Source organism: Mus caroli, unplaced genomic scaffold (genome assembly GCF_978045245.1).
Source record: "Mus caroli unplaced genomic scaffold, Mus_caroli_1 scaffold_6, whole genome shotgun sequence".
NCBI lineage: Eukaryota > Metazoa > Chordata > Mammalia > Rodentia > Muridae > Mus > Mus caroli.
The window spans coordinates 11,763,503-11,786,866 of NW_028227261.1; the positions used below are offsets into that span (position 1 = coordinate 11,763,503).

The following is a 23,364-nucleotide window of genomic DNA, read 5'->3' on the forward strand; positions in this document are numbered from 1 at the left end:
ACAATCATCATAATAGAAAAATCCTTATTAATTCCTGAAGATATACAATTAGTAAGAATACAGGATTTATAATTAACATAATAGGAATCTCCTTCTTGTTGAATAGAAACCAAGGAAGCATGCCCCAAAAGCATGGCATATGGATACGCCAAACAAACTGTAGCTGGGGTAGCCTCACTAATCACAGCCTTAGGTTTCTTCAAAAGAATCATATTGGCAGAAGGGTACATCCTGAATAAATGAGGATGGCCTGAATAAAAGTTCCCATCTTTATCTTTATGATACCAAATAGGACTGACCTAAGGAATTGCTTCCTTAGGAATTAGAAATCATTACAATCATCGACTCTAGGTTCTCTCTTGATTATTCTATGAGTCAGCATTTTAAAACTGTAGAACCTTTACTCCTAGAAAATAAAAACAGAAGTACATTTGTTTTTGTTTGTTTGTTTTGTTTTGTTTTTAAACATAGCAGCTCCTATGTATGTTACTCCGATGTACTTTCTGGACATAAAGATTATTTTATTATTACTCCTTTCTCTCTTTCTTTCTCTCTCTCTCTCTCTCAATCTCTCTCCCTTCCTCCCTTCCTCCCTCCCTCCCTCCCTCCCTCCCTCCCTCCCTCCCTCTCTTCCTTCCTTCCTTCCTTCCTTCCTTCCTTCCTTCCTTCCTTCCTTCCTTCCATTTTTCCCACACTCCAGATTTTATTGCCCTCACGGTCCATCCTCTAACTGTTCCACATCCCACACTTCCTACCCACCTCTCTGTCTCCATAAGGATATCCCCTCCTCCTCCCCACTTGACCATACCTCTAAAGGCCCTGGAGTCTCCAATCTCTACAGGGGTTGGGTGCATGCTCCCTGGTTGAACCCAGACCCAGCATTCTTCCACTGCATATGTGCTAGGGGCCTCGTATCAGCAGGTGCAAGCTTCCTGGTTGATGATCGAGTGTCTGAGAGGTCTTGGGGGTTCAGGTTAATTGAGACTGCTGGTCCTCCTACAGGGTGCCCTTCTTCCTCAGCTTCTTCCAGCTTTCCCCTAACTCAACCACAGGGGTTAGGATCTTCTGTCCATTTGTTGGGTGCAAACATCTGTATCCAACTGCTCTTGGGTGTTTCAGAAGACAGTCACGATAGTCTTTGTGACTGCTCCATAGCCTCAGTAATAATGTTTGGCCTACGGGCCTCTCCTTGAAAGGTTACAGGGTTGTGGGGGATAATAATCTGATATTGGGTCGGGGAAGAAGACTGAAGCCCTAAGGCCCTGCATATGTATAATTATTCTCTTACCCACTTGTAGGAGTTCTCTGGAATTTCATTAAGTTTGTTTCTGCCTTCTTTGAATTTCTGTGCGTGTTCCCTCTTTATGTCATTTGTCCACATTGAATGATGTTCAGATTATATTTTGACTTTTGCCTCTTGTGTTTGTTTCATAATTTATTTGTCATGAGAATTGGTATTGAGTTAGTGATTTGTGGTATGGTAATTTTATTAACATTGTCAAATTGCTTTAGCTCCAGCGTCTTAATTTTCTTTTGCTGTGTGTCATTTAGGTCAGGTGGCAGGGATTTCCATATCAGGTGTTGTGAATAAACTTTGAGAATCTAGGGTGGTGGGAGGAACTAGGTTACACTTACAGTCTAAATATATCATTACTTACTTTCATGAGTGCACATTGTCAAGATTCCTAGTATCATTTTGCTTTTAATTTTTTTTTATGTATATAATGTGGTTTAGCATTGTCTGTAATGATGTTGTATTTATTTCATCTTTGAATTATTCAGACCTTGATGTGAAATTTCAAGAAGAATTCAATCTTTGTTCTTCACAGAGACCCGGGAGAAGGACAACAACAAGAATGAGTGAGTCTCTGGTAAATACACCACAGGTCAGTGTCCTTTCCACATTTCTTTTTTAAAAAATCTCTTTTTATTCAAGTCATCCAAAAGTTTTAATCTCTATATGTGGAATGTTATCTAAAGGGCTTATTTTCTATGATCTACATTCTTTTTTTTTTTTTTAAAGTAGAGAGCCTTTCTAACTGTGAGCATTATCGTAAGTCATTCTATAGATGGTCAGTTTAAGAGCAGCAATTCGTATCTTCAGACACATCTCCATAACACTTTTAGAAAACAATTATCCTTCAACCTCATCTGCATCAAAAAAGGTATCTTAATTACTTCTTTTTATAAAGTAGAAAAGTGCTGCTGTCCTCTGCGCCCGTGGAGACACGAACAACATGGACACCAAGTCGGGTTCACACAACAGCTTCTTTACTTGTTCTCCTTCTTGCAGCTTTTCTTATAAAACTCCCCTTACAACAGCTTCTCTTACTACAACTAGCTTCTACTTAGGGCAAGGGCTAAAAAACAAAACTCCTATCCTTGCGTCTTCGGATCTCATCTAGCTCCACCCCACCTCATCCAATCAGAATTTACACACACTCCAGCTCAGGTCGGCTGACAGGTCCGGATCACAAGGAATAGTCCAGCCTTGCAGGCAGCCCACGCATGCAGCCTCACTGTGCATGCTCAGGCAAGGCAGTAAACAACTTGGCCCATGCAGCCACACCCACTTCCCGCAGAAAAGCTTGAGTTTCTCGGTAGCCCTGTCTGTCCTGGAACTCACTTTGTAGACGAGACTGGCCTCAAATTTAGAAATCCACCCGCCTCTACCTCCCAAGTGCTGGGATTGAAGGTGTGCACCACCACGCCTGGCTGAAAAGCATTTTTGTCCAGTATCAAATAGGTAGTTTTCCATTACAGGGTCTGTTAACCTTCAAGGACGTGGCCTTGGACTTCTCACTGGAGGAATGGGAATCTCTCAGTTTTGCTCAGAGGACATTGTACATGGATGTGATGTTGGAGAATTACAATAATCTGTTGTTTGTGGGTAAGAATGAATTTACTGTTGAATTCCTGTATCTTTCTTTAGGTTTTCCTACTATGTGCTTTTGTAAATGCTCTGAGATATGCAGAGACTCCTGAATGAGAGAAATTCTAGTTAAAAATCATAATTTTTTCATTGTGTTTCCTTCACATTTCTCTGCTTTCTTTGGAAAAGTAACCAGTGCTATATTCTCTGAGATCACTCCTTATCTCTTATCTAGCTTCAGTCAAATTAAAAATGTTCAAGTAAAAATTTAAATATCCAGAGCAAGAAATTATATTTCTATACATATAATAGTTGGAATTGTAAAAATCTTACTATTGCTTTAAAATGTTCCCTTATTTATGAATCTAAAAATATACAAGGTTTCAAGTGGATATAGAGCTGTTGTTTTGCGCAATTTTTTTTTTTTATTTAACTTTTTAACATTTGATCTCTGTGTTTAGATCTGGGACACCATAATCTTTATCCTAGCATTTTGGATATTGAAGCAAATCTATTTAGTAATTTCCCTGAGGCTATCGGTTATATCATAAATTTGTACCTGACCAAGTTTATACCTGATTCAGTGTTACTCTGAATAAAATTATAACCATAAAATTAGAGATATTTTGTTTAGAATTCTACTTTCTGAAAATTCACTAGAGATGGATCATTTATTTGTCCCAGCTTATGGAAAGTACAATTTTCTTTTTTATTGATCATTTTATTCATTTGCATGTCAAATGTTATGCCCCTTCTCCATTCCCTGTCCGGAATCTCTATATCCCACCCCTCCCCCCAGCTTTTATGATGATGCCCCATCACCGATCCACCTACTCCCACCTCATGCCCCTAGGATTCTCCTATGCTGGGATACTGAACCTTCCCAGTACCAAGGGACTCCCCTCCTATTGATGCCATATAAGGCAATCCTCAGCTATATATAAAGCTGGAGCCATTTGTACTTCCATGTATACTTTGGTTGGTGATTTTTCCCCTTCGGAGCTTTGTGTGGTCTTGTTGTTTGATATTGTTCCTCCTACACAGTTGCAAAGCCCTTCAGCTTCTTCAGTCCTTCCCTTAACTCCTTCATTGTGGTCCCCCTGCTCAGTCTAATGGTTGGCTGCAAGGATCTGCATCTCTTTGGTCCAGTCTCTGGATAGCCTTACCTTCAGCCTCTTTTCCATTTTTTGTCCCTCTTTTTCCTTAACACAGGAGCAAATTCTGGGTTATTATATCTGAGGTGGGTATGATATCCAATTTGAAATTGAAATTTAGCAGGTTATTATCACTTCCAGTCATTTGATATAATTCATATTTGAGGTTCTTTTGAGGATACATGTAATGATTCAAAAAAAAGAGAGAAAAACCTCTCTTGAGAGTATGAATCCATGAGATCACTGATTATTGAATTCCTTACTCCTTGTATAAGTAATTCATGTCACCTCTAATTGCCCCTCCCCACTTTTTTTCAGAAAATCATTGTATATGTGGAAAGTATGAGAAGGTCTTGGATCAAGATAGCCAGTACATTGTCCATGAGCACATGAATATTCAAGAGAAGTCTTCTAAATGGAACAAGCTTAGCAGTGTGATTCTTGAAGCCCCCCAGTGTACACCTTACAAAACTAATCACAGCTCTGATGCTCTTCAATTCTCGAACCAAAAAAGACTTAAGCCCAGGAACACTAAAAAAGTTTGCAAATACAATGACGCTGTAAACAGTGTGAGTTTGTTTTCTACCATTAGTCTCAATCAAGGAATCCACATGCAGAAGAAAAAACACAACCGAAATGCAGACTCTGAGAAGGTTTCTGTTTGTAAACATAAAGTCATGGTGAAACGAAACAATACTGGAGTGAACCCTTACAAGTGCAGTGAATTTGACAAATATCTTACCCAGAGAGACAAACTTCAAAGTCAGCAGAGAATTTATCATGAAAAGAAACCTTACAGAAGTAGTAAAAGTGACAAATGTTTTACCCATCAATTCCATCTTAGTATCCATCAGGGAATTCATGCAGAAGAAAAATTTTATAAATGTAGTGAATGTAACAAATGCTTTACCCAAAAATTTCATCTTAATATTCATCAGAGAATTCATACGGGAGAGAAACCTTACAAATGTAGTGAATGTGACAAATGCTTTACCCAAAAATCTCATCTTAATATTCATCAGAGAATTCATACAGGAGAGAAACCTTACAAATGCAGTGTATGTGAGAAATGCTTTACTGAAAAAGGCAATCTGAGAATTCATCAGAGAATTCATACAGGAGAGAAACCTTACAAATGCAGTGAATGTGACAAATGCTTTACCCAAACATCCCATCTTAATATTCATCAGAGAATTCATACAGGAGAGAAACCTTACAAATGTAGTGAATGTGACAAATCCTTTACTGAAAATGGCCATCTGAGAATTCATCAGAGAAATCATACAGGTGAGAAACCTTACAAATGTAGTGAATGTGACAAATCCTTTACTGAAAATGGCCGTCTGAGAATTCATCTGAGAATTCATACAGGAGAGAAACCTTACAAATGCAGTGAATGTGACAAATGCTTTACTAAAAAATTCAGTTTGAGGATTCATCAGAGAATTCATACAGGAGAGAAACCTTACAAATGCAGTGAATGTGACAAATCCTTTACTTTCAAAGGCAGTCTGAGGATTCATCAGAGAACTCATACAGGAGAGAAACCTTACAAATGTAGTGAATGTGACAAATCCTTTACTGAAAATGGCTGTCTGAGAATTCATCAGAGAATTCATACAGGAGAAAAACCTTACAAATGCAGTGAATGTGACAAATGCTTTACCTTCAAAGGCAGTTTGAGAATTCATCAGAGAATTCATACAGGAGAGAAACCTTACAAATGTAGTGAATGTGACAAATGCTTTACTGAAAAAGGCAAACTGAGAATTCATCAGAGAATTCATACAGGAGAGATACCTTACAAATAGTTTGTATGTGACAAATACAATACTCACAATGTCAGTCTGAGAAATCATCAGTTTTTCATACAGTAGAGAATATTTATAAATGAAGTGAACGAGACAATCCTTTGCCAAGATATATCATCTTAAAATTCATTAGAGAATACTTACAGAAGAGAAACTTTTCAATTATATCGAAGGTATGAATCCTTTACTCTTGGCCCATTTCCTAGAATGTTAACAGTGAATACTTACAGGATACAAACTTAACTCATGCATTGTATGAAGAAATATCTTTGACTTCCTTTCAGGTCAAAGAGAATTTCTAAGAACTTTTTAGGGGAAATTATTTCTGTTGGGGAAAATGTGGCCTGTGTTTTATTCATGGCATATTCTTGACAACACTTGAGGCTCCACACTAGAGAATTAGTATGATTATGAAATCATGTGAAAATTTTCATGCAATGTTCAAATCTTAAATAATGTCAACTATTTTTTGTTTGAAGAAACTAATTATGCTGGGAGAACCTCTGAAAATGTGAAAAGGTAGAAAGCTTTTCATGACACCTCTTTACTTATTCACCCTTAAATGTTACAAGATGAAGACAAGTTGGAAAGTCAGAAGATAGTATTGTGTAACACATTCATTGAGACAGAAATAATCCATTTCAAAAGGAAACTATTTAAGGTTTTTAATGCAGTTCTCAAAATATCTAATAAAACTGGTAACATTCTGTATATTTAATTCAAATGAGCCAATTCAGAAAAATTATACTTAAAAGAATATCTGGCAAACTGAGCCACCCAGACAGCATATTCTTTATCCTATAAATATGCTTACAGATGTGAAGTGTGCTTCGAGAATCAAGTAATAATAATTCTTCTCAAATGCTTGTTTCACATTAATAGGGTAACAAGTGACTCTGAGTCTCTTGTGATCTGGTCAACAAGTCCTTTCCTATTGTCCTGTAACTAACTCCAATAAAGATGAAATATTCAACATGTTTGCTTTGCTTGTTTTCAATTTGCACTTGGGATACTCAGATCAATATATGTTGCATCTTCCCTGGAATTGCCTCACATAAAACATATGCAGAAGTCATGAATATTTTTGCAAAGCTATATCATAAAGTTAATAGTTGTGATTTTCAACTGGTGGATAAAAATCCCATTGGGATATAATGACCCTGTCACAGTGGTTGCTTAAAAATACAGGGAAACACATATTTCCAATTGTCTTAAAACTGAGAAATCATTCATTGAACTGCAGGGTAGTCTGCCCACCTAAAAATAATTTGAATTCAATGTCAGTGTTTAGCATTAAAAAAGTTAGAAACACTGTTTTACATATGGTGATTTGTGTTAACTAAAATAGGTAAGATTCAGTTCAATGTTCCAGGCAAGTATTACTAGGTTAAGATAAAAAGAAACAAGCCGGGCGTGGTGGCGCACGCCTTTAATCCCAGCACTCGGGAGGCAGAGGCAGGCGGATTTCTGAGTTCGAGGCCAGCCTGGTCTACAAAGTGAGCTCCAGGACAGCCAGGGCTATACAGAGAAACCCTGTCTCGAAAAAAAAAAAGATAAAAAGAAACAGAAAATATGTAGAAGCTTTCAGAGCCTCAGCAATAAGTCTGCTCTCTCTTTAGTTCAAAGAAGTATGAGAGAAAAATCTACAAAAATATATGAAAACATGGCTTCATAATAAAGCGAAACAAAATATGGAAAAGCTTTTAGAGCGTCAAGAAGTCTGCTCTCTCTCTTGAGTTCAAAGAACTATGAGAGAAAAAACTACAAAAATAAATGAAAACATGGCTTCATAAATTTCATGGATAGCTATCCAGACTTTGCTGTGTCCGGATGGTTCTGAAGTCATTATTTCCCATTTATTGAACGAATAGGTCTCTGAAAATTGCTGATCTTTGACACATATTACAAGACATTGTGGTGTCTGGTCCTGTTGTGCCTTAATACTCCACTCTACCTTAAGGAATAAAATAGATTTCCATTCTTTTCTTAAATCATCTACGGAATGTTAATATTTTGCACATCTCAGAATATACATTCTGAAGAAAAACAACAGCTTTTTTAATATTAATAGCGAAGTCATTAACATATGCTGCAGTGTGTATCCTTTGCACTAAGGACACAGAAGCAATTGCTGTTACCGTAATAGCAACTATCAGGACAGCCATTCCTGCTAAAATCATGCCTATGGGCCTTTTAGAGCGCAACAACAATTCTGTGGTTGCATGCTCAAGAATTGCTAGGCCTTTATCATCATACCAATCCTTAGTTAAATTAACTGGTAAATAAACATAATCAGGTTGCTTAACAATCAAAAAATTACTTAAGGTATAATTAACACAATTATTTATTTTGCAATTAGTACAGTTAACAGTATTATTATCTATCAATAAATTCCCACTCAAAGAGGCCTATGGTTCTGGAACACACGCACGTACAAAAACTTCAGTCTTATTTTGTTCGTCCTGAAATGTCATGATATTCCCGATAGGAATCCAGGTGATGTTAATTCTTTTAACTGTTATCATCCCAAGGGCTGCAATAGCTTTTCATAATGAAGAAAAATAAGTTTCATTATTTTTTGTCCAAATTCCATGAACCAAATTAATAGGACGATGATTAGTATAATCCAAAATATTCCAATCACACAGGGTGGTATTAGAGCAAAGGCATGAAATTGTAATATATTTCCATCAGAATACTCTCCTAAATATTTGGTTTGATTGACATAAACAGTAATATCTACAGTCTCATCCCAAGTGACAGGATGAATTATAGGTGGATTTGGAACATACGCCCAATAAACTTATGCAGAGCAGCCTTGATGTAACATCCAGATAATGCTAATCAACAGGGCAATCAGCTGCATTCGATCCTGTGCTGTCATAGACCGTTATCATTTGAGGTTCCTGGCGGTGGCGTTGAAAGGAAAGACGAAACATCTGTCTTTTTAATTTTCCCATCTTGGTTTTCGGCATGGCGTACACACCGGGTTGGCAACCACCAAGGGGAAGGTGCGTCTGTTGGGAAAACACAAACATACCCACGGCCCCATAAAAGTACAGGATCTGGGCCGTGTAATGAGCCGTCCATCAGATTTCCAATAGACTAAAGGTTTTGCTTTGTCTTCGGGATGCCAATGCCTGTCAGCTGCAGACAACACATCAGCATCCAAAGTTAAAAAATTTAAAGTAAACAACGTATGAGTTAGAAAGATGAATTTTATAGTGACCACATTTAGCCAAAACAATAGGATCCAAAACTAAAGCTTCTATCAAAGCTTTGTCAATACAATCATTGCCTGCAGTTAAAGGTCCCGGAAGATCAGAATGAGCTTTTATATGACCGATATATATAGAATTTTTTTTCAAGCAAGAATGGTGTTTGTGCCACACCATCTCCAGTAGGATCTGAGTCACAAGTTCCACAGTCTGAGGCAATTGACCTCAAAAGGCCCTGTAGGTGTATGAGTCATATTAAAAAATCAACAAATGTAAAGGCAAAGAATTATCTATATAAGTAACAAACTGTTTTTCAGTAGCTCTTTTCTACTTGTAAGGCCAACAAGTTAAAACTCAAAGAGAGGTAGGATCAGCACTCCCCCCTAAGAAGATCAAATAAGAGTTTCAATTCTCCTGTAGAAAGCTTTAAATAGGATGAAGCCAATTAATATCACTTGACAGCTTTTGACAATCATTTAATGCTTTTAAATTGCCCTTATGAATAAGTATTTTCTGAGGGAAAGCAGCTTGATCTGTAAGCCTAAAACCTAAATAATTATAAGCATCTTAAGTTTGCACTTTTTTTTTTTCTGGAGCTATTTGTAAGCCTTTAGTAGATAAGCTAATGCCTGTAGTAAATTTCTACACCATAGAAGCAAGTTCTGAGGATTGTTTCCTGCTAATCAGATATCATTCATGCAATGTATAATGTATATTATTGGTTATTGCTGTCTACTAGGCTGAATGGCTTGTGCCACAAATTTTTGGCATAGTGTAGGACTGTTAGCCATGCCTTAAGAAAGAACTATCCATTGATACTTTTTCATTGGCTCTTTAAAAATAATAGAAAGAACACTGAAAGCAAACCTTTCACAATCCTGAGAATGCAAAGGAATAGTAAAGAAACGATCTTACAAAATCTATTGCTATTTTATAATATCCTTTATGAATGTCTCCACCTGCTTGATTTTTTTTTTAAGATTTCAAAACACTGACTACAGCACACAATTCAATTATCTGTGTCAAAGTAGGAGTAAACTCCAAAGAATAAACATGTGATCCAATCACATATACTTCATCTCCTGTATCTACACTCAGGCATTCCTTTACTAAGGACCAAAAAGTAAAAGCTTCAATGGGCACCTTATCAGGACCATGAGCAGCATAAAAGCTTCTAATTCGCTCACCAACTTTATTCCATGTTTCCACATTAATAGTACCATCCTAGGATGTTAGGCCTGATCAGAATCCCTCATTAACTTGTACCATGAAGCTTGGCCACAGGACAGCAGTAGATCCTCTATTTGGGGGATTCAAGAGATCAAATGACTCAGACAGCTGGGGCATTACTAGCTCTGCACTGCCACCCTAGGGACAGACAGAGCCCTAGTATGGGAAATATTTATTTTAGGAGAATTTTCTTGTTTCCAAGAGAACTTACTGTTCCACTTACAAAGAACAGGGTACTTTGTGTACATATTTTGTTACACATTCGATGCCCACTGCTGCAATCTCTACCTGAGAAGTCCTGCAGAATAACTTCAGTCAATGTCAAATGGTAACAACAACTAAATAAAACAGTAGCCATGAATTTGAAAGCACTGTGTATTTAATGCAAGGTAAATGAAAAAGAAATGAAATAACATCTGATTGGCTCTCCCGGAAGACCCGCCCCCTTGTCATCCCGCCGCCCGCCCCCCTCGGGGCGCCCACAGAGGCGGGCGGAACTGAGCGTGCAGGTGCAGCATTTCCTATCTCTGCTGGTTTCCCGCCCTCCTTCCCTCCGCGTTCCTCTCTCCCCTCCTCAGGCCCGCGCGTCTTCCTCCTTCAGGCGCCATCCTTAGCTGAGCATTCGCCAGGGCGCGCCTTCCTTGTCCCTCAGGCAGCGGGGCGGGCGCGACCCTGTTCCACTCTCGCGGTTCCTGGGGAGGAGCGTACCACCAGAGCACGGGGGAGCCAGCCGCCCTGCCGCCCGCGCCTCAGCGACCCCGCGGGGCTGAGGCGACGCCACACCCCGCAGCCCGAGCGCACAGCGGGCCTTGACCCAGAACTCGGAGCAGCGAGCGCCGCCCCCACCCATCCGGACTGCGGTCATGGCCGAGACCGAGGAGCAGAGCCTGGACAACTTTTTCGCCAAGAGGGACAAGAAGAAGAAGGAACGGAGCAGTCGGGAGGCCAACGCGGCGAGCAGCACGGGCGGGAGCAGCGCGGCGGCGGGCTCCAGGCCGGGCGATGGCGGGAGCTCGGTCTCAGGTGCCAGGTCGGGCGACGTAGGGGGAGCTCGGGCTCTGGTGCTAGGTCCGGAGACAGCGGGAGCGCAGGCCCGGCCGGCAAGGCCATAAGGAAGGATGAAAATGAGTGGAAAGAATTTGAGCAAGGAGAGGTTGATTACAGCGGATTAAGAGTTCAGGCAATGCAAATAAGTGAAAAGGAAGATGATGATAAATAGAAGAGAGAAGATCCAGGAGAGAATTGGGAAGAAGGTAGAGGTGGCAGTGGAGCAGAAAAATCTCCAGGTCCCTGGAATAAAACCGTTCAGGTACAAGCGCCTCCTGCTCCAGTAACAGGTACAGAAACCCCGGAGCCAGCAATGCCCAGTGGTGTATTTAGGCCTCCTGAGGCAAGGCTAACCACAACAAGGAAAACACCACAGGACCACCGGAAATATACAGTGACACACAGTTCCCATCCCTGCAGTCCACTGCCAAGCATGTAGAGAGCCGGAAGGATAAAGAAATGGAGAAGAGCTTTTAAGTAGTAAGACACAAAAATAGACATAGGGAGGAGGTTTCAAAAAACCAGGCCCTTAAACTTCAGCTAGACAACCAGTATGCTGTGCTTGAGAATCAGAAGTACAGCCACACACAGTATAGGTAAGGAATGGTCTTTGCTAAACCTTCCAAGGTAACTAGACCACAGCTAACCACCAAGAACAGCCATTCATCGTTTTGATTTCTGGATCTACAGTGACTGACTGAAGACCTCAAGTCCAGTGACTGTCCCTGTTGCACTATGGAAGTTCAACAGTCACGACTGATCTTGATGTGTGTTGGATTTAGGGGTGTTTCATTGTCTTAAATATTTGTGAATTAGATTCAACAGTGTTTCCACAGTTGCTCTGCGTATAAAACCAAACCTGCAGCCAGTGGTCATTCAAACATCTTTATGTTCAGATACTGAGTCTTCGCAAGGTTGACTACCTCAGATTTGCTGCTCTTAGTTGTAGATTTCATGTGGATCACATCTTTGACATAAGGTTACAGCTACTAGTGTCTGTGTGAACCTTGAAACCAACTCTACTGGATTCCTGTCAGAAAGCCTTCAGAAGTCAGACATCTGGGTTCTGATCTGCTGTAAATGATGAAGAGGTAAGTAACCCTAATTAACCTGTTCTGTGCCCCATCCTAAGGCAAACTCTGTAGGCTTTGGCTATGTTAGACTCCCTGGAACAAGCCACTGTCAGAAATGATGTGTTTGGATCATCTGTGTGGGGCTTATGATTTATAATTTTTAGTTGTATGAGATAACTGTGGATTTAATTCAACCAAACTTGGGTCCACCAAATGGGGAGTGGGTGGGGGGTAGTCTTATTTCTTTGAATAATTTTTCATTCAGATAGTGCTTGTTCAGTTCCACATGAAGGCCTTGCTTTAACTTGGAGTAAGTTCTTTAAGGGCATATTGTGTGGAGAAATAGTCTGAAAGAAGCATTGGAATTGTGAAGTGCCCTAAGGATTTGCCATTCCATAGGTGGAACCAGATAGCCTTTGATACATATAAAGGACAGAGGATACGCTGCACTCCAGGTGCTGCTCAAGCCTCCTAATCAGGTCTAATTGAATTGCTGTGGACGAAGTGTGGTGTCTGATCACTGCTGTGGCCAGAGTATGGTGTCTGCTCAGGAGGAGAGGGTTTCACTAACCTGGCTTTTAACAGTTCAAAGCGACAGGAGCAAAACACCCAAGTTGCGCAAGAATCTGGCATGGTGTCTGATAAATCCTTGTGTGTGCCCCAAATGTGAAGGTTATAGGCTATCTGTAGATCCATTCATTGTTTAGCCAGCTCTTGACATTCACCTTGGGAATATGTTTGGTAATCAATTGGAGAAGCAGGGGAATAGCCAGTAATGTAGCAGTTCTGTTGTTCGTAATTTCAATTTAACTATCTAGTAGTACTTGGCTCTCAGAAGAGGTTACTGCTAAATTTCTTTCTACCTAATGAAATAGCCTGTCAGTTACCTACTTTGTCACTACAGATGGCTCAGTACACATACTCTATGTTGGCATATGACTATGTGATATGATATTAGTGCCTGGGTTTCTCTCTGTAAACGAATCGAATCCCTTTGCCAAACACAGTTCAGACTTGCTCACTACTGACAGGAGTGGAACAGGAAATGGATGTTTTCCCAGCTTGAAGCATGTTTATTGGATTTAGGGCAGCAGTGTGGGAAGCAGGAGGTGGAGGCCAGTGTCTCCTACCAGACTGTATGCCACTTCTGGGCAATAATGCTGGCATGACCTGAACCAGCTAGGAGGAGGTGGGGTGATTAGAGACTTGAGATTCTTAGTTAAACTGAAGACTTCATTTGGGCACCAGAAACCTTAACAAATAATCTCACACCTTGAGCCACAAACTTCTATTAAAGTATGCTTTACCCCAGCGTGACACACAAACACACTTTCTATTTGGGGTTATGGCTTAAGATGTGAACAGAAACAAGATGAGATTTGTTTAATGCCATACTGTACTGGAACGCTGAAGATCTGCAGCAGATGTAAATTCCAAGTCGTGTTATTTTTTAACATTGTGAAATTATCAAAATGCATATGAATCAAGTTTTAATAACACTGTCTGGGTGGATGAGGCTGTCCATTGCACCATTTCTTTCTTTGGGTTCTCAGGCATGGTTCCTACAGTGTAAGAACTCTGTAACATTTAACAATGAATAAACAGTAAACCTATGGGGGAAAAAAAAAGAAATGAAATAAAAAGGAAAAGTATGGTGAAGTAGAATGTTTCTTATCAAAAGAAAGAGAATAGCCAGACACAGGAACAGTCTACAATGGACAGGACCATGAGCCTCATGAGGAGAGGAAGGAAGCAAAGCCAGACCAAGAGGCCAGGAGGGTAAATGGTCAGTAAAAAAGACCAGGTAGCCAAATGGATGTATTACATGAGGAAGAGCAGCTGGGAGGACGTTTGCCCAGCTTCTGTGCTAGGGGGTATGGAAAGGACAGCATTGCACTGTAACAGGTAGGGATAGAGGACTGTTTGGAGAACCTGGAACCAAGGACTGATTTGATTTGTTAATTAGGCACCTTGGCCTTTTGTTCCAAGGTTTAATATTCAAGATTAGGGAGGACTGAAGAGATTGAAATGATTTAATTGTAATCTCAAAAGTTATTTTTAAAAAAATGAACTAGTTCTTTTATTTCTTCTCTGCCTAAATTATCAATGGAGGTAGAGGGAGGGAGGGACTTAGGTGGGAGAAGTGAGAGGGAGGGAAAAAGGGGAGCAGGATGAGTTATGGGTGGGAGACAAGAGAGAGCCCAGAGGGCCAGAAGAATGAATGGAAATATGGAGCAGTAGAATTTGGAGATTGGAGAGAAACCTCTAGAAAGTCTTATAGACCTGGAGTGTTAGAGGCTTCCTAGATCATGCTATGTGTCCATATTGATGATAATGAACTGAACCTCTGGACCTGTTAGCCATCCCCATTGAAATGTTCTTTTGTCCTTATAAGAGTTGCCTTGGTCACCTGTCTGTTCACAACAGTAGTCCCTATGACAGCAATTCTTTTGTTTTTGTTTTTGTTTGTTTTTTCAAGACAGGGTTTCTCTGGATAGCCCTGGCTGTCCTGGAACTCACTCTGTAGACCAGGGTGGCCTCGAACTCAGAAATCCGCCTGCCTCTGCCTCCCGAGTGCTGGGATTAAAGGCGTGCACCACCACGCCCAGCTGCAATTCTTGATTATAGAGCTTGATGAAAGGCTAAGCTACAGGAGATGTTGCTCTAAACAGACACATGTATGAAAGTAGCTGATCAAAGGAATGAAATTTTTCATGGCTGGGAAACATTAGGAATAGAAACAAGTAAAAAGTCAGATCAGAAATGCATAGAGGTAACAAAATTGAAAGATCAATACCAAGACAATATTTGAAAAATTCCCAAGGTACAACAACTTTGTTTTGGTAGGTACCTTTCCCTCAAGAATTTGAGAAGTTTAATCATGAGAAGAAGCAATGTCATTGTAACAGGGGGCACAGACTGGGATCAAGCTGACATGAGCCACCACAGCTTATCTCAGAAACATTATTGTAAATATTTCTTTTTGTAAAAAGACTGCAGATAAAGCTGATGGAAATAATATACGTTGCCAGTGTGAAATCCCTCCATACACAAGCAGAAGATGAATTAAGAAAAGTTGCTTTAGTGACTGTGTGCTTTCATGACAGGCTAATTATCAGACTCATCAGCCTAGCATAAATTTGAATTCAACATATGCTGTCACTCTTAAGTTTCTTTTAGGTTGAGTTCCCAGATTATGCTTTGAACAAGTTAAATATGGACTGGAGACTGCATATCTACGCTCTTAGGCAGATGGAAAGTTTACGTAGTACAGATATTGTAAGAGTCATTTCTTACATAACCATTTTCCTAAAAAAAAAAAAACCCACAAAGATAGCAGTATATAATTTTCATTTGCACATAATTTTTATTATTCAGCCGGGCGTGGTGGTGCACGCCTTTAATCCCAGCACTTGGGAGGCCGAGGCAGGTGGATTTCTGAGTTCGAGGCCACCCTGGTCTACAGAGTGAGTTCCAGGATCAGCCAGGACTATACAGAGAAACCCTGTCTCGAAAAACCAAAAAAAAAAAAAAAACCAAAAAAAAAAAAACATTTATTATTCAAATTGTTTTGTTTTCCTCCATGTTGGGATGACCATATGTTTGTAAAAAAGACAATATTTTGATGTAATTCCTAACCATTTTTGAACATATGTTAGGAGGCTCAGAGTGAAATGTTTATAGGGTGCAAATCTAACAACCTGACCTTGATCACTATATAACAAATGTCCATATTTCCTCCCTTGAATATTTTGTTCCCCAATCTAGGTAGGACTAAAGCATCCACACTTTGATCTTCCTTATTCTTGAGCTTCATGTGTACTGTGAATTTTATCTTGGTTATTCTGAGCTGTGGAGCAGAGAATGACAGAAAAGCCATCCAGACACTGACCCACCTGGGAATCCATCCCATGTACAGACATCAAACCCAGATACTAATGTGGATGCCAAGAAGTGCTTGCTGAGAGGAACCTGATATATCTCTCTCCTGAGAGGCTTTGCCAAAGCCTAACAAATACAGAGGTGGATGCTTGAAGCCACCCATTGAACTGAGCTTGGGTTCACGATGGAGGGGCTAGAGACAAGACTTAAGGAGCTGAAGGGGTTTGCAACCCATAGGAAGAACAACACTATCAACCAACCAGCCCCCTCAGAGCTTACAGGGACTAAACCACCATCCAAAGAGTACTCATGGAAGGATCCAAGGCTCCATCTGCCTATGTAGCAGAGGATGGCCTTATCAGGTATCAATGAGAGGAGAGGCCCTTGGTCCTGTGAAAGCTCCATACCCCAGTGTAGGGGAATGTCAGGGTGAGGAGGCAGGAGTAGGCTTGTGTGTGGGAGGATCTGTACAGAAGCACAGGGAGGGAAGATGGGATAGGGGGCTTCCAGAGGGGAAAACCAAGAAAGGGGATTACATGAAATATAAATAAATAAAATAACAGCATCAACCAACTTTAGCCACTGTGAAAATTCTCTGGCACTCATTTGCGGTCTGAGAATGAAACAACTATTTAGACTTAAGTATGAACTAATACACTTGAAAAAATATATTTGAAGCATAAAAATATAATTGAAGCATAAAAAAATGTCCAAAGTACATCCCACAAAGTTGTTTTCAATTTGCACATATCTGTCCTGGCCTAAATCCTTGTAAAAATACACACATACACCACACACACACACACACACACACACACACACACACACACACACACACACACTCATGAATGCATTCATTCCTGTTAAGGTTTCTTAAAACATTTCTACAGAATTTCTCTTCAGCATGAATTTGTTCATGTAACAGATACCAAGCAACAAGGCTTCAAGTCGGAAAAGTCAATCCTTCCTCAAGTGTGGGATCATAATATTTGAATAGATTGTTGATCCATATCAGACTCCTTTCTTTAGAATCAATAATCTTGTGTTACTGGGTACAAGTGTGTTACCTAAGAATATTAGCAAATCCTTTATAGACATATATTCCCCTCAGTATGCATTTTTTCAGATGCTCAATACTACAGTAATATGCAAAATATCTAACAGGTTCATTATCTAACAGGTGCACTAAAGTTTGTACTCTTGTGTAAAGGTATCAGGAGGTACAATTCAGGTACAGGTTCAGCTCTTTATTGGAAAAGTTAACAAAAGCAGTTTAGTCAAAAAGACCAAAGCCCATGTCATTTTCGGATTCCTCGGACTCTTCCTTCTTTGCTTCCACTTTCTTCTCCTCAGCTGGGGCGGCAGCAGTGGATGGAGCAGGAATACCAGAAGGTGCAGCTCCAGCAGCTGGAGCAGGCCCAGCAGCCCCAACATTGCAGATGAAGCTACCAGTGTTGACATTGGCCAGAGCCTTTGCAGACGAGCCAGGCCAGAAAGGTTCAATGCTGACACCAGCTGCTTTAATGAGGGCATTGATCTTAACTTCCGTGACCATCACCTTGTTTTCTTGCAGGATGAGGGCAGAGTAGATATAGGCAAGCTCGGAGATGGACACCATGTTGTGGACTGCTGGCAAGGTGTTAGTCGCTGGATGAAGTGAGGGCCTCACCCCAACGCGGCATTAGCAAACTGAACACATTAACAGGGTTTCTCTGTAGACATCCCAGTGGCTATCTTAGGAAGCTGACAGTGACCTATGGGGACCTGTGCTGCCCCATGCCCACGTATGCTTCACCTGTGCAGTGCCTTCCTGGCTATGTTAAATCACCAGTGCTATGGACTGGACTCAGTCAGCCCCTCAACTCGCAGGGGCCCCTCAACTCTCGGGAGAATCAAGAGTCCTGGTACACAGGCATGAAGGAGTCAGCAGGGTGACAAACAGATGCAAACACAAGAGAGTGTTGATCTGAATGTAATTTCTCAAAGGAAGCATCTGACTTATGATACTGAAGAAAATAAGGACGTTAGGTGACACATCACCCAAGGTACGTTGAGGTTACCCGATGCTTAATGACTCTTTACACAAAAAAGAAGAATGCATACATAAAGACTGACAGGAACTAGGTAATATAACAACTGAGACAAAGTCATCTCTATCTAAGGTCAGCTATATTCCTAAAAGCCAGGTGTGAGGTCATTATGTTCCCAGGGCAAGTCCTTTCTTGCCCAAACCATAGTTCTCATTCTGATTTATTGTTTAGCCCACCACCAGCCAGCTCTTAGTAAATACCTAACTATGCTATGCTTCTGGGCTAGTGAAAGTATGTGCTAGGGAGTTCTGCTCTAGGTAACCTTGTCATGAATAATGCAATACTCTAGTTCCTCCCTAAACCACATCTCGACCTACTTCCTAAACCATTGTAAATTCTTGTAAATGTGAGTGACTGGGCTGTTATTCTAAGTGATTTTGTTGGGGACTTTCTTCTATTAAGTAATGTAGTCTGCCATATATAACTATAGTAAGAATTCTAAAGTTACTTTGCTAAGCTTGCCCTGAGATTTCTAACTCTATTTAGTAGATAGTAATGCCTGATTTCTTTCACTATTGCTTTTTCAATACTGGAGGCAATCCGTCTAAATCGGTAACATTCTTATGAAATCCCAAGTCCAGGGCTGGCTCAAGGGCTAGCTAGGACATTGGTGAAGGCCAGGAAGCAAAGTTCAACCTAATTTAGATATTTGACAAATCATTCCTTGGAGGCACTGATAATAAAACAATATTGAAAGAAAGTACACAGACCCATTCATCTACTAGTGCAAGGATAAGTTTGGAACATTCATGCTATGGGATGCCAAGGCTCCAGGAGACTAAGTTTCCATGAAACTTTTTGCCTCAGGACCTTGTCTAAGCTTTTGGACTTGCCACACAAATTTCACGGGAGTGGCTATGGCATACCAGCACCTGGATTTGTAAGGTTCTGCAAAGAAAGGCTTTCAATGTTCACTCTTCTGCCTCACCAGTCTTGATTTCTGAACTTATAAATTTGACCATAAGCTACTTGTGAAGTAAAAGATCGAATAGAAGAATGAGGGTTGGCGATGACTCAGAAGTTTAAGAGCAGGGGTGGGTGTGGAGGGGTGGGTGCACTGGGGAGAAAGCTCAGCGGTTAAGAGTGTTGACTGCTCTTCCACAGATTCTGAGTTCAATTCCCAGCAACCACATGGTGGCTCACCACCATCTGTAATGGGATCCAATGCTCTCTTCAGGTGTGTCTGAAGAGAGCTACAGTGTGCTCATATACATAAATACAAAATTAAAAAAAAAAGTTAGGACCACGGGCCTGCTCTTGCAGAAGACTCAAAATTGATTCCAAGCATCAACATGGTGGCTCCCAAACATCTGCAGGGACCTTATTCCCTATCCTAACTTCTGAGGGCAACAGACAACAAGTGGTGTACATATATGCAAGTGGGCAAAATGTTCACACTTGACAATAGACCAGAGAAAGAAATTTGAAAATGGATAGAAATAAATAATAACAGTAATATAATAAATCTTGAAAAATAATAAAGGCTGAGAGGGGAGTCATCACTTCAGGCTCATTTATAGAGGGGGATACCTACAGCAGATACCCTCAACAAACTCCCTGGCACATTTTCTTTTCTTTTTTTTTTTTTTCAGAGCAAAGACTTTTTAATGAATATTATTTTACAAACATACAATGCTGCCTGCATTGGATGCAATCCTGGGCCACAAGTCTGCACACTGCTTTGCCACTGGACCTGTGATAGCAGAACCTTTCATCTCTCCTTTATTGTTTACTATGACCCCTGCATTATCTTCAAAGTAAAGAAACATCCCATCTTTTCTTCGATATGACTTTCGTTGTCGAATTACCACTGCTGGATGTACCTTTTTCCTTAGTTCTGGTTTGCCTTTCTTAACTGTGGCCATCACCATGTCCCCCACACCAGCAGCAGGAAGTCTGTTCAGCTGTCCCTTGATTCCCTTCACAGAGATGATATACAAATTTTTGGCTCCTGTGTTGTCCGCACAGTTGATAACAGCTCCAACCGGAAGACCCAGGGAAATCCAGAATTTCGCTCCGGAGGACCCACCATGTCCTCGCTTTGACATCTTGAGCGCCCGGAAAGAGTCAGAAAGCGGCACATTTTCTTACTTCACACCAAGAAAACAATCCAGACTTGGCCATGTGTCCCCTAAGAGTTTGACATTGGGAATCAGGGACAGAATGCTCAATACCACAAATGTGTCTGCTTCAGAGCTCTGTCAAGTGAGCTCGGTCAGTGCTTACCTACACACACATCCCATGAGGGATGGGAACACAAACCAGACTGTTCTCAACTTTGAAATCTCACCTCTTGGAGAGCTGCAGCCAGAGAGCCTGGTTCAAAGGCAACATACTTAGGAAAGCTTGTGGTCTTAGACAAACTCATCTGTCCTTCTGCATACAAGTATAGAGTACTGGTGTGTTCCAAGCACTGAACTAGCCAGGGCACTAGGGAGAGAAATGGACAAGATCACCATTCCCGATGGCACGCAGCTGACATGCTCTCTGAAATAGTTTCCCCACCAGGGATGATATGGTGAGACTAGAAGCCAAGGACAGGTGGCTATAAAGAGCCCAGGAGAAGTTGGGACACTGTTAGTTCACTGAGAGTGAGCTACTGCCACCTCACAAGCCATCTCCAATCTTGTCACCACAGCAGACTCAGTACCATTGCAAAAACAACCTCAGAATAAGTCTCCAGAATAAGCCTTGCTCAACCCCAAAATAATCTGAAGTGTGCGGGAATTGAATAACAACTTATGTAAGTAGACACATATTTCCCACAGAATATTAAATTTAAGGACATACATTAACATTTTTAAAAATTACATTTATTGTTGGGTATAGTGGCTCATGTCTTTAATGCCAGCACACAAGAGGCAGAGGCAGGAGGATTGCTGAGTTCCAGGCCAGCCTTGTCCATAGAGTTCTAGGACAGCCAGGGCTAAGTAGTAAGATGCTGTCTTGAAAAGAAAATCAAAACAAAACAAAAAAATAATTGAATTTTTAAAAATCTATTTGTGGAGGGGGGACACAGCTTACAGGAGGCCATTTTTTCCTTCCTCCTTCGATCTGGGATCCAGCTGGGGTGTAGGTGCCTTTACCCACCAAACCATCTTCCTGGGTCAGGAAAACATATTTTTAAACATGCTACATATGATTCCACTGTTTACATGGAAACAGCAGACATTCCATACAAGACTCTGAAACAAGCACTGCTTTAATCCTTTGGATGATGTTTTTATTTGAATTATTAGTGAGGGTGGGGCTTGGGGTGGAGCTTGCAAACCACAGCCTTATGCATGGTAGACAGGTGCTCTACCACTGAGCAACATCCCCAGTCTCCAAAAGTGAATTTAATCTCTTCAACTCATACAGACAAACAAATATGCCTAAGCCTTAGGAAGGGCATTGGAATTCTTCTGTTTACAGATGATGAAACTGAGGGGTAAAGCTGACCTTGGCGGTGCACGTCTTTAATCCCAGTGTTCAGGTGGAGGGTGCATCTTTGAGTTCAAGGCCAGCCTGGTATACAAGGTGAATTCCTGGACAGTCAGGACTACACAGAGAAATCATGTCTCGAAAAACAAAGCAAAAAATACTTCATCCTTATTTATGTGTGATGTTTCTTTGCATATAAGTCAGTGTACCATATGCGTTCCTGGGACTCACAGAGGCTGAAAGAGAGCATCAGTTCCCTAGGAACTGCAGTAATTGGTGGTCATGAGCCACTGTGTGTGTACCTGAGAACAACCTTTGGTCCCCTGAAGAGCAGCCAGTGCTCTTAACTATCAAGCCATCTCTCCAGGTCCTAGTTCCTCTCTTTAAAATGTGGCTGGCAAAAAGCATCCTTGCTTCAAGTGGTGGAGAATTAAATGCAACTTTTTATTTTTAAAGCATTTGGAAAAGCGTCTGGCCTCTCTTCTTGATGCTCAGGAGCAAATGCATTATTAGCTGTGAGGTGGGTTCTGGGCGCCACATTCTGTACACAGCTGGCGCTTTGTAAATTAAGGCTGGTGGCTGTGACCCCAGAATCCTGGACCACAGTCAGTCTTTGCCTCCTTGTGTTTCAAGAGAGGTTCTCATGTAGCTCAGGCTGGTCTTCTTCAAACTGACTCTATCACAGAAGATGTGCCTGAATTTTTAATCCCTCTGCTTCCACATCACAAATGCTGAGGGGAGTAAAAGTGTGTACTTCCTCAACATGTGACATGGGTCTGAACTCTGAATGCAAGGTTTGTGGTGCCATACTAGCACATTCCCAGCCTGAGTTACTACTTTCCTTTTAAACATTATTCTTATTTTATTGAAAACATTTTATTTTTATGTATAAGGGTGTTTTCGCCTACATGTGTATCTGTGCCCCACCACATACATGCCTGGTGCCCACAGAGGTCAGAAGAGAGCATTGTATTTCCTGGAACTAGAGTTTCAGTTCTGATCCACCGTGTGAGTCCTGGGAGTTGAACCCTGGTCCTCCACAAGGGCAGCAGAGTATTTTTAATTACTGAGCTATCTCCCCAAGCCTCTAAATCACTTCTTAAAATGCAGGAATGTATATAAACCCACTGGCAGCATATCCTTGACAACCTCACTAAAACTGTGATGTGGCTCTAAATGTCACACAGGAGGAGCAATGATAAATACTTACAAAATTAAAAAAAAAAAAAGAAAAGAAAAAGACTGGAGCTGGACACTTAAAGCTAGCTTCAAAGCACAAGACCCTCTCCTGGCCTCTGCAGCTACTTGCACTTTGTGTGTGTGTGTGTGTGCATGTGTGTGTATGTATGTGTGACCTGCGTACTGTGTATGCATGTTTGAATGTGTGTGGTATATGTGTGTACAATTTCATGTGTATGTGCAGTGTGTACAGTGTATGTATGTGTATTAGTGATGTGGTGTGCATGTGTGCAGTGTATGTTTCTGTTTGTATGAATAATATGTGCAGCATGTATGTGTGTATGTGTACACACATGTATTTGTCTCTAGGTGTGTAACAAAGGTG

The 23,364-nt window shown here is 40.8% G+C and overlaps 2 protein-coding genes and 2 pseudogenes across 3 annotated transcripts; 2 read left to right on the top strand and 2 right to left on the bottom strand.

Moving 5' to 3' along the window:
- Positions 1 to 1,089: 1,089 nt before the first annotated feature.
- LOC110288048 (uncharacterized) lies at positions 1,090 to 6,784 on the top strand. The gene is made up of 3 exons (XM_021154501.3): positions 1,090 to 1,886; positions 2,764 to 2,890; positions 4,345 to 6,784. Exons 1-3 carry the CDS (start codon positions 1,716 to 1,718, stop codon positions 5,835 to 5,837), a joined length of 1,791 nt encoding a protein of 596 aa, XP_021010160.2. The 5' UTR covers positions 1,090 to 1,715; the 3' UTR covers positions 5,838 to 6,784.
- Positions 6,785 to 11,148: 4,364 nt separating this feature from the next.
- Positions 11,149 to 11,977, top strand: LOC110288049 (protein CDV3 pseudogene; annotated as a pseudogene).
- A 5,542-nt stretch (positions 11,978 to 17,519) lies between these two features.
- On the bottom strand, positions 17,520 to 17,905 carry LOC147004143 (large ribosomal subunit protein P1-like). 2 transcript variants are annotated; one of them, XM_085838357.1, is made up of 2 exons: positions 17,831 to 17,905; positions 17,520 to 17,758 (listed from the first exon to the last, which is right to left on the bottom strand). In XM_085838357.1, exons 1-2 carry the CDS (start codon positions 17,903 to 17,905, stop codon positions 17,561 to 17,563), a joined length of 273 nt encoding a protein of 90 aa, XP_085694483.1. In that variant the 3' UTR covers positions 17,520 to 17,560. The 2 variants fall into 2 exon arrangements, with proteins under 2 accessions (XP_085694483.1, XP_085694482.1); XM_085838356.1 differs by having other exon boundaries at positions 17,520 to 17,905.
- A 2,091-nt stretch (positions 17,906 to 19,996) lies between these two features.
- On the bottom strand, positions 19,997 to 20,440 carry LOC110288047 (large ribosomal subunit protein uL14 pseudogene; annotated as a pseudogene).
- Between the last annotated feature and the right edge of the window lie 2,924 nt (positions 20,441 to 23,364).

Excerpts from the sequence above, each read along its gene's own strand:
- LOC147004143 (XM_085838356.1), bottom strand. The coding sequence starts at position 17,905 with ATGGTGTCCATCTCCGAGCTTGCCTATATCTACTCTGCCCTCATCCTG.
- LOC110288048 (XM_021154501.3), top strand. The coding sequence starts at position 1,716 with ATGTATATAATGTGGTTTAGCATTGTCTGTAATGATGTTGTATTTATT. Across the intron at positions 1,887-2,763 it reads CTCTGGTAAATACACCACAG|GGTCTGTTAACCTTCAAGGA; the intron begins GTCAGTGTCCTT and ends TTTCCATTACAG. Across the intron at positions 2,891-4,344 it reads CAATAATCTGTTGTTTGTGG|AAAATCATTGTATATGTGGA; the intron begins GTAAGAATGAAT and ends ACTTTTTTTCAG.